Source organism: Anomalospiza imberbis, chromosome 1 (genome assembly GCF_031753505.1).
Source record: "Anomalospiza imberbis isolate Cuckoo-Finch-1a 21T00152 chromosome 1, ASM3175350v1, whole genome shotgun sequence".
Taxonomy (NCBI): domain Eukaryota; kingdom Metazoa; phylum Chordata; class Aves; order Passeriformes; family Viduidae; genus Anomalospiza; species Anomalospiza imberbis.
Window position 1 is genome coordinate 58859691 of NC_089681.1, and position 11662 is coordinate 58871352.

Below are 11662 nucleotides of genomic sequence, written 5' to 3' on the forward strand. Positions count from 1 at the left end.
AACCTGTTCATGTGAGAAGGGCTGGCAAATTTGATGCATTTTGCAGTGATTCTCAGCTACTTCAGAGTGCAAGGATATATTCTGGGATGGCAAAATCACAAAGCCTTCAGCAAGCATTAAAGGGGCGGGCAGGAAGATAATTCAGCAGGAAAATAGGGAGTTGAACAGGAAAGCCTTTTGAATAAGTAATTTGTAATAAAATCTTTTTTTTTTCCTTTTAACTTAAAACACCTTGAGCTTTTCCCATGTTCTTTTCAAATGAATAGAAAATTAGTGCTGATGGTGACTCAGGTGTTTGCCATCTGTAACCATGTGCTTGTCTTTTAATCACTGAACTTTTGGTTTGTACTTCACTATTAGTTAGTGATGCAAATGGAGGCTGAAATCCATGTGCCTGCTGAAGTCACTTCTCTAGGAGCCCCAGGCACCCTGGCCTACAGTCTTTGTCATCCTGATCTTTGGTGCTCTCAATAATGCAGCAAGCCTTTTCTCCACCAAAGCGTCACCTGTCTAGGTGAGTTGTGCCATCCCCTATCTGAAGTGACAGCCATCTTTGAGTACCAGCATCTTAACTGACTTCTCTTTCATCATCCATGTTAGAGAAATAACATTTTCGACAAGGTGTTGGGTTTTTTCCCCCCTTTTCTTTATTCTTTCCCCAGCCCCCCTTCGCCCCTTAGTTAGAGCACCTGATCAAAAAATTATTTCTGACAAAGATTTCCTGCTCCAAATTAAATGAGCTCAAGGAGACGGAGCATTTTCACACAGAAAGAAAGGGAAACGTTGATGTTGGAAGTTAATGAATCTGGGAGGAGAGAGAACATTATTGAGACTGGATAATATGATCTAACAGCTTTCCTTCTTCTTATCCTCCCTGTAAAGAATGTATGGAAGTCAGTTATGTGGCATGATTCTAACATCTGTCCTACCCCATAATGGTAATTTGTATAAGTAATGGAAACAGGTTAAATACTTCCATTCTAATGTTGCCAGCAGGGATGAAAATGAACATTTCAATGAAATAATCTCGACAGAGCAGGGAGAGGAGGGGTGGATGGACTGATTCATCTCCAGCTCTCTTTGGTGATCTGAACACTAATGAGAATGCTTGAATGTATAGTTTATCAGATAGAAGGGGAAGAGCAAGTAAATTTCTCAGATTAGAATCACTGTGAAAATATACCCACATGCAAGCTGCTTCATTCTCCAATTGCCAGCGTTGGCTAATAATTTGCAGCATTCATTTGAAGGGGATAGAGGAGAGAAGAGAAAGAGGTGAAGAATCTTTTTGTTGGCTTTTAATGGGATGCCTTTAAGGGTTATCATTCAACCCGCTAGAAGCACGGAGGTTGTTCTTCTTACAGTACCTTATCTACTTTTCAGACCATTGCATTAGAATTAGAGGGTAGGCAGTTCTAGTATTTTGCCCCCCATTTTGCTGCAATTAGAAATGAAAGATACAAACCTCTGTAGTAAGGTTATCTGGTTGTCTCATATTCTCTGCTGCTCCTCAGCCATTGTCATAACTAAGCCATATTTTTCCACCATAGTGACATTGTAATACAGAAACACACATGCACACGGATTTGTAGCATCTGTGCCAGAATTTTGTATGAACATTTGTATATACTAATACAGAAGATTCGCAAATCTTCCAGCACGCATGTTAAACTCTCACAATGTGAGATTTTGGATTCTTCTGTAAAACTCTCATGACTCTCTATTCTGGAAATGTGTCTGTAAATGATTTGAGTATTTTCGTCTGCCTCTTGTTTTTCTGTAATGAGGGAGATGTGTGGTTATAGATTGTCTTTTCTAGTTGTACCTTTTTTTTCCTAAGATATGAAATGTGTTCTTGCGTGCAGTGAAAATCACCCCCAGCCTGGAGTGCAGTTTGTGAAAGGTGACAGTGTAGGCTGTGAAAACTTCTGCAGCTGCTGTCTCCTGTTGGCTGGGTAAATATTAGAAGCTGTGGCAATACATCTGTTGAAGAATGGTGAACACTCACATTGTGCCACTATTGTTTAATCACAGAGTAGGCCCTGATTTAGTGAAGAATTTTAGACCTAAACCTATCCCTATTTGTCAAAACTATGAAATAGGTATTTCAGTGAAAATTATTTCAGTATTCAATTCCTTTACTGAACTGTGACCTTCACTGCTTAGGTGTTTCTTCTGAATACATTTATTTATTTGGAGGATTTAAAATTGGGTCTTGAAGAGCTTACTGTGTTTAATTTTGTAGACTACTAAAACCAAATACAATAATTACTTTTGGTGCTTTTCAAAGTAATTTGAATCCTTTTTTGAGTGGAAAAGAGTACCTTTGCAGAGACAGATTCCTTCAAAAGCATAGTTCCAAGGTTGTGGAAAGGTTTCGTGTGAGAATATTTGTATTTTTAACCACAGCCTTACGTTTCAGACCTCTGTCTGCTTTTTCAAACAATGGATGTGTATTTATAGTGTAAATATTCTCACTGAAGCAAACACAATGTGCTGTGCTACTCACATGTACAATATATAGCATCTCATGTCCACTTAGATTAGAATGCACAGCTTTTAACACTGCTCAAAGATGACAGTATATCTATGGGGAGGCATTGGCATCCAGAAGGCACATTTTATAGGCACAAAAAAATGATAGCAAGACTTAATAGGAAGAAAAGAAATAAAAAATGCCCCCTCCCCTCCAACTTTTTAGTTGTCTGGAATTTGAAGGTTTTTCCCCCTTTTACACCTTGCATTTGCCCTCAGTCTGTCTAGACACAAATGAGAAAGAAGAGAAAAGATGACTCTATGTTCTGTAATTTCTTATACTTTGAATATAGTTATTGTTGAGGAGGATCATTGTTTATATCTGCTCTTGATATTTTTGTGTGGTTTTGGGACATGTGTAAACCAGCAGTACCTTTGCAGATGCAGGAATGTCTGGAGAAGATTGCTGAGAGTTGCTCACTCACAGAAGGATATGTTGTCTGAAATCTGTCTGTTGGTCTATATTTTGTAATTTAGAATCTGAACATCTCATGCTTTTATTTAAGGTAGAATATATTACTTCTCTCTGCAAGTAATTATAATAGTAACATTTTTGCTGTATTTAAAATACTGAATTTTATTTATTTGTCTAATTTCTGTGAGAATTTTAGTAAAATGTACATGTTTTTAGACATTGACATTCTTCCTTTTGTTTGCTTCTCTGTTAGCTCTTACAGAAACCTTTTCAGTTAGAGAATTGCACTGACCTTGCAAAATACCATATGTTGAGTGTGCTGCTATTCATCTCATTAGCATTAGTAGTCTTGAATGTACAGGTATTGTCTATATCCTATGATAACCAGAGGAGTTACATAGACTATTTTTTAATGCAGTCACAGAAATTAAACATTACAGATAAATTAGTCTCTTTTTTGTTAAGAAGCATTATTTCTTTGTGACTTTAGATACATGTACAGACATGTAGGTGTGCACATCATACAAATTCAGGGTTTATTTAGAACTGGCTTAAATTCTGAAATAGTAGAAAATCATTGTTCTGGCCATTTGTACATTGTTAACCCTTATATTGCAGTATATGTTGGTAAGGGAGTGAACTCAATCATGTAGTAGTCTCAGCAAAACCAAAGAATAGAAGTGAGTAAAAGATGGATATTTCACCCTGACACTCGGTTTCTTTGCTTTGGCAGTTTAACATGGACCTTACATGTAGTTATAATGTTTCTTGTGTGGTTTAGCCTCTTTTTATTTTTATGATGCAGTGCAAAAGTATGAGAATAGTAAAAATAAAGAAAAATAAAAGACATAGCAGTGGATCATTAGAATTTCTACTTAGATATATAGATGGTTATATATAGCAATTATAAAAAAATTATTTATGTAATTTAGAATTAAGTAAAGAGATGTAAGCAAACAATTCATATGGATCTTTACAAAATGCTGTATCAACTACAGAAACATCCAGCATCTTACAACAGTTTTTTGCACCTACTTATTAAAAATATTGGGATGTGAAAATTAGAGAAAAGTGGCATAGTTACACTGTGGTTAGTGAGAAGAAAACTGTTCATAAAAGCTCAAAATGTGTGTCCTTTCAGTTTTTGGCTTGTACTTGTTTTGGTTTTGTTTTTTTAAATAAAAATGCCAGATGGTAACTGCCCGTTGTTGTGCATTTTAGGTCTCAGATGGGTTTATTTTCTATTTAAAAATAATTTCAAAATTAGAAACCATATTATTCTTTAACTGTTCTTTGCTTTTCTGAAACTTAAAAATGTATTATCTTTTGCCGTTAAAAACTACTGCAAAAAGGTGTGTTGAATTAGAGGGCTAAGAGATCCTGGACTGCAGCTGTGGGAGTGAATTCTATGTGTGTACTTGGAGTTCAGAACTGCAGCGGTCCTACCATCCTCAAATATCTGCAGAGAGTTCCAACAGCAGCATTGCTGCAAGGCAGCAAAGCTGGCTGCTTTTTGAATTATCTTACTACTTCTGCATTCTGTTCTTCATTTTATGGACAAAGTGCCTTTTGGAGAATATTTTCATCTGGTTTTACAATGCTTTTCTGGCATCTTCCTGCCCTTTGACTCCAGGATTATTTCTGAATTTTATTTATTGTGTTTAGTACTCACCTGTCCTTTTAAACATATTAGAAAACACTTGAGGCTGATTTATCTGTTTGGGCCCTGATTAGAACTTTTTTAAAAACTAAAAGGTCAAATTATTGTCTGAAAATATTGACATTTAGGGGACAGATGAAAAATACAATGGGCATCTTGAGGTTCAGTACAACCCCAGTACTAGATAGAGTATTTTCCTACTTCTTCTTAAAAGATCAGGCTGAAGCAGTTAGGGACTGCATTAAGACTGAATTGCAAAAGTGAATACATAATGCAGTACTGACCATAATATGTTTCAAAGAGTATTGATATTGCAATGAAAGAAAATTCTTTTTATTTTTCAGAAAAGACATTTCAGAATATGTTAGTAACTGTGTACAAAAAGAAGCTCAACTTGTACTTATGCTCCCCCCAGTTGAAGAAGACCTCAGCTTTGTTAACATAATAATACGTATTTTCTGCATACCACATAGGAGCAGAAGTGCCTCTTTTCTGGCTTGCTTTCAGTATTGTACCATGAAAGGACACAGGACACATTTCAGCATCACTTGCTGCAGAGTTCAGCTGACAAGGAGGCACTTTTTTATTCAGTTACTGAAAATTGTTCATAATCCGTATTTTCTACCTTGACATTCTTATAAATTATCTACATTCCATTGGCATTGTGATTTCTTTAAGCTTCTTTTACAAAACTGGAGGGAAATGTGTGTGACTATGTTTTCTGCTTTGCAATGAAAGTATACATTTATCACTTAGGTACATGTAAGTCACTTCTGTGAATTGAGCCCTTGGAGTAAATGTGTTTTGATGTAATGGCCATCTGCTCATGAATATCACATTTGCTAGTTTAACAAATAGTTTGATATAGATAAACACATAGTTTGGTGAGATCATATAGTTTCACAGATAGCAATGCAATAGGCAAGTTTTATATTTTCCATGAGCCAATAATCAAGCTGCAGTGGATGTCTCAAGGTTTTTGTTTGTTGCTTTAAGAAATTAATCTCTAGCATTTGCTTTTAGTTTCTGACTGCTGGTTTTTTTTAATGGTAAATGCAGGAGCCACATCAGATCATAACAGGAGGCAAACTACATCCTTCCCATTTCAGAAAGCAATCAGTCTTGCTTCTCTTTTTTTGCCTTTCAAAAATGAAAGCTGTTCTGCTCTCAGATGGACGCAGTACAGCCAGACACCAGGAGACCCTGGGAACAGCTGATTTGACACTCTTGCCCTGTATGGCTTCATTAGAATCAGGTATCGGTGACACAGAAATGGCCCCTGAAGTTGTAGCTAAAGCCAGTTTGCTAGAAAAGACAGAACTGACAAGATAGAGTTGGTCAAGTCAGTGGTTCTGAGTGTCATGGTCTGAGCGATGCAGGCCAGCTGCAACGCATTACACATACATATGCAGTGCAGTAGATATAGCTCAGTACCAGGCCATTTTTTAAAGTTGATAAAAACTAGTTTAGTAGGCTCTTTGTTTGATTTTAGTTTTGATATTATGGCATTTACTGTGGTCCTGGCACATATTTTACTGCTGAAGTCAAAGTTTATTCTTCAGTATCACTGGTATCAAACTGTAACCATGACAGAGTGTGCGGATTTATAGGGAGTAGTATGTGAGTGATGGTGAGTTTGGGTTTTGGATGTATCTTCAAAATTTGTCTTCATGGTTACTGTTTTTAGTGCAGGAGAGCCATGTAAAATGTGCGTGTTCAGTAACATTTTCTTGTTTCCCCCCATGCCCCTCCTGTATTTTAGCATATGTTCCTGAAGAAGAATTGAAAGCAGCAGAAATAGATGAAGACAGCGTGGAAGATGATGGGCTGTCTCTGGACATCCAGGAGAATGAGTATTTGTGCAATGAAGAAGCGGAGATCAAAGAGGCTCAAAGCTACCAGAACTCCCCAGTCAGCACTGCAACTAATCAGGATGCAGGCTATGGTTCGCCGTTTAGTGAAAACAGCGATCAGCTGGCCCATTTCAAAAGCACTTCCTCTAAAGAAGAGAAAGAGGATCCTCAGTGCACAGACAATGTTTCCTATCCACAGGACAGCTTGGCACAAATAAAAGCTGTATATGCAAATTTGCTTTCAGAGACTTGCTGGTCCAGTTTAGCTTTGGACTTAAAGAAATCCAATCCAACCACCAGCAACAACGGAATCAGCCAGAATGAAAACATGACCAGTACTGACACCAATGCCAATTCCCAGAGTACTTGTACTACTGGTACCAACACTAGTACCAGTACAACCACCAGTAGTACTAGTAATAGTAATAATAATAGTAACAGCGGTGGCTCGGGTTATGACTGGCACCAAGCTGCATTGGCTAAAACTCTGCAGCAGACGTCATCGTATGGACTTCTCCCCGAGCCGAGTCTCTTCAGCACGGTACAGCTTTACCGGCAAAACAATAAACTCTATGGGTCTGTGTTCACCGGTGCCAGCAAGTTCCGATGCAAAGACTGCAGTGCAGCCTACGACACGCTGGTGGAGCTAACAGTGCACATGAATGAAACTGGACATTACCGTGATGACAACAGAGATAAAGAAGCTGATAAGACCAAGCGGTGGTCAAAGCCTAGGAAACGATCGCTTATGGAAATGGAAGGCAAGGAGGATGCCCAGAAAGTGCTGAAGTGCATGTACTGTGGGCATTCATTTGAGTCTTTGCAGGACCTCAGCGTCCATATGATAAAAACAAAGCATTACCAGAAAGTGCCTCTGAAGGAGCCAGTACCAGCCATCACCAAATTGGTCCCTTCTACCAAAAAGCGAGCACTTCAGGACTTGGCTTCGCCTTGTTCACCTGAGCCAACAGGAATCACGGCAGAAGCTTCACTGAGTGAGTCTGCAAAGGATCAGAAAACTGCCAACCCCTACGTGACTCCGAACAACCGCTATGGCTATCAAAATGGTGCTAGCTACACTTGGCAGTTTGAGGCACGCAAAGCCCAAATACTGAAATGCATGGAATGTGGCAGTTCCCATGATACTTTGCAGCAGCTCACTGCTCACATGATGGTCACTGGTCATTTCTTGAAGGTGACCAATTCTGCTTCCAAAAAAGGCAAACAGCTAGTGTTGGACCCAGTGGTGGAGGAGAAAATACAGTCTATACCTCTTCCACCTACCACCCATACAAGGCTACCAGCCTCCAACATTAAAAAGCAGCCTGATTCCCCAGCGGGCTCCACAAACTCGGAGGAAAAGAAAGACCTAGAGAAGGAAAAGCTGGTGGTCACCGAAACAGAGAAAAAGATTAAAGAAGAGAGTGAGGACTCTACTGATAAATTCGAGCCAACAACTTTGTATCAATACCTCAGAGAGGAGGACCTAGATGATAGTCCTAAAGGCGGAATAGACATATTGAAATCCCTGGAGAACACAGTGACAACAGCCATCAGCAAAGCCCAGAATGGAGCTCCTTCCTGGGGAGGATATCCCAGTATCCATGCAGCTTACCAGCTCCCGGGAACAGTCAAACCCCTTCAGCCCACGGTGCAGAGTGTTCAAATGCAGCCATCCTACGCAAGCAGTGTGAAATCACTGTCGTCAGAACACAACACACTCATCCATTCCCCAGGCAATCTTACACCCCCACCTCACAAGAGCAATGTATCTGCTATGGAGGAACTAGTGGAGAAAGTTACAGGTAAAATCAATGTGAAGAAGGAAGAGAAGCCTTTGGAGAAGGAGAAGAGTTCTCCAGTTAAACCCATGTCACCTGCTGCTAAAGAAAACAAGGACTTCCCAAAAGCAGAAGAAATTAATAACAAACAGCAGCCAAAGAAGAGCTCTGAGTCTGAAGTTCAGAAGGTCAAAAAGGATAGTCCAGCAGAAGCACATACGCCAAATGGTACAGAGCCACTTAAAACAAAGGTTGCAAATGGCTGTAACAATTTAGGAATTATCACAGATCATTCACCTGAGCCATCCTTCATTAATCCATTGAGTGCTTTACAGTCCATTATGAATACCCACTTAGGCAAAATTTCTAAGCCGGTAAGCCCCTCTCTGGACCCTTTGGCCATGCTGTACAAAATTAGTAACAGCATGTTGGACAAACCCATTTACCCAACCACTCCAGTCAAGCAGGCTGATGCTATTGACCGGTATTACTATGAGAACAGCGATCAACCTATTGATTTAACTAAGTCCAAAAACAAGCCTCTTGTTTCCAGTGTGACTGACTCTGCCTCATCCCCGCTGAGGGAGAGTGCCCTGCTGGATATTTCCGATATGGTGAAGAACCTCACAGGGCGTTTGACACCCAAGTCTTCAACTCCCTCTACTGTGTCAGAGAAGTCTGATGCTGATGGGAGCAGTTTTGAGGAAGCTCTGGATGAACTGTCACCAGTACACAAGAGGAAGGGCAGGCAGTCCAACTGGAACCCTCAGCATCTTCTGATCCTTCAAGCCCAGTTTGCTTCCAGCTTGAGGGAGACCCCAGAAGGCAAATACATTATGTCGGACCTAGGTCCACAAGAGCGGGTACACATCTCTAAGTTTACTGGTCTTTCCATGACCACAATTAGCCACTGGCTGGCCAATGTGAAGTATCAGTTAAGGAGGACAGGTGGAACTAAATTTTTAAAGAACTTGGACACAGGACATCCTGTTTTCTTTTGCAATGATTGTGCCTCTCAGTTCAGGACTGCTTCTACATACATAAGTCACTTAGAGACACACCTAGGGTTTAGTTTGAAGGATCTGTCAAAGTTGCCACTTAATCAGATTCAAGAACAGCAGAATGTTTCAAAAGTCCTCACAAACAAGACTTTGGGCTCACTTGGAATTGCCGAGGAGGACTTAGGCTCCACATTCCAATGTAAGCTCTGTAACCGAACTTTTGCAAGCAAGCATGCAGTCAAACTGCACCTTAGTAAAACACATGGCAAGTCCCCAGAGGACCATCTGATCTATGTAACTGAGTTAGAAAAACAATAGCGTCCAGGTAAGCAGCCAGGTATGCAAGTGACCACAGGAACATTGCACTAAACTTCTTCATAGTACTGCACTAGGCCTGACCTGAGCCTCTGAAATCAGTCTTACTTTTGTTGCTGAACTGCCTATCTGGACCTTGGTTTTTCTTACACTTATTTTGTAGTTATATTTATATGCTCTTTGTCTGATCTGTGCATGGTTTTTTTTTTTTTGTTTCTGTTTTTATTTTTTGTGAGTCAAAGTCTGACCTTTATTTTCAACATCTGTCCTTGATGTTAAGCTATCTTTTGTAGAATATAGTGGGAGACACTATTGAGAGACATTAATTTAGCCGTAAAGAAAGACACAAAGAACAATGATAAAGAGACATCCTAAAATTACAAAGTTGCCATGACAATAAAGGTCACAGAACCTGGTAGTGTCAAGTTTTAACCCTCTGAGAACTGTAATAGCATTTCTGTGCCTTTCCCAGTGACTAAATAAGTAAATAAGGAAACAAAATAAAACAAAAAGGCTTAAAGGCATTTCATTCAAGTAAAAGCTGTGTCGGAAGCAGGACTTTTTTTTTTTAATGAATGAGCTTCCTTTTTTTTTTTTTTTAATGCAGAACTGGTTTGTGAAGATATTGTGCATGCAGTCCTTGGAAGAAGGAGAGCTGTGTAGTACTCAAGGGGTTAGGAAGTCACAACTGTATAAGTTAAATAATAATTTTAAAAAAAGCAAACCAATTTGCCACTATGCCCAAACTCTCTGGATGCTGAGAATTGCCACTTTTTGGCAAAAGGAAAAAAAAAAAAGTATGCAAGCTGTTATTTAAAACAAATGTAAAAATGCTCTTTTCTTTCCTTTATTTTTTTTTTCTGTAAAATACTGCAGTTTATAGTTATTTACAAATGTTAAGCTTTGGTACAAGCTGACCTTTCTATAGTGTGCTGCATTGGTAAATGAAAACAAAAAAAATGGGGCAAATGTTGGATTCTGTTCCTTGTAAATTGCCAGCATCAGCTTAAAAAAATACATGTTACATATCGTACCATTTTAAACTGTTCAACTTTCTTTGTACCTTCTGGCTGTATGCTTTCTCTTTTAACTTTTTATATTGTCATTTTATATTCAATTTCTGTGTATATAATGTAAAACCACACTTTTTGAATAAAATTTAGTTCCTGCAGCTTGATATAAATAGAGGAATTTTACTGGCACCTGCATCTTTCCAGATGCATGTACTTAAAGGAACTATCTGACAAAAAAAAATAAATAAATAAAAATAAAGCAAGCAATGCACTATGAATTATACATTTTGATGTTTTATCATTAATATTGTACAGTACATTTTGGTTCACACAATTAAATCCACTGTTTTCTCAAGTGTAAAATAAACCCACATGCAGTTCTTGATTTACATACATTGTCATGTCGTCATTATATTGCCTTTGAGGTGTTACTCCAGCTATAAGAGGCATCGTTTATATAATCAACCAGCGAAAATCTATTTGAAATCATCTCCCGCGATCTGTGTGCTGACGTGTCTCGCTCAAAGCTGTAATGCTGGTAACCTCTTAGAAGAGGTCTGCAGCAGGTACTCACTGCAAAAGGTACATAGCCAGAGCAGTGAGGGGCATTCTGCTCCTCTCTGGGGTACAAGAGAGGCTGCAAAGGTTTTGGCCAAGTTAATTTCCTTATGCTGTGTGACTCTACCCGTAGCCATTTTCTGTGTGCGTTCAAAGGCCGTCTCCTCCCTCCCTTCTCTGGTGGAGCACCTTTTGATTTCAACAGTTCCATAGTCAGAGGCTGTGGCTCCTGCCCCTGCAGTCTGTTGGATGCTGTGGTGCTGCCTCTCTGGCAGCAGTGAAGACCTCAGAGGCTTTGACACCAGTTTTTACTTACAGTACAAGGAGGCAGACCTGTGTTTCTCTGTACTTTTTAAATATTGCATTTTGAGGTAAGCTGAGCGCTATCATATCAGGTGTTTCCCTTAATCTTTATTTCTGTTCTGTTGAATGCAGATGTCATTTAGAATGTAAAAGAGAGCTGTCAGAGCCTTCACTTCTCTATCTCCTGAGTGCTTTGACAGTTACAGTGTATGAAAGCCTGGGATCTGC

The 11662-nt window shown here is 39.2% G+C and overlaps 1 protein-coding gene across 2 annotated transcripts in view; it reads left to right on the plus strand.

Annotated features, from left to right (window-relative positions):
• TSHZ1 (teashirt zinc finger homeobox 1) overlaps positions 1-10962 on the plus strand; it is a 57884-nt gene extending 46922 nt beyond the window's left edge. For both annotated transcript variants that reach the window (XM_068193794.1, XM_068193784.1), the window contains one exon: positions 6373-10962. In XM_068193794.1, coding sequence (XP_068049895.1) covers positions 6373-9563 — 3191 coding nt within the window. In that variant the 3' untranslated portion in view covers positions 9564-10962. The remainder of the gene's footprint in view (positions 1-6372) is intronic.
• Positions 10963-11662: the final 700 nt, after the last annotated feature.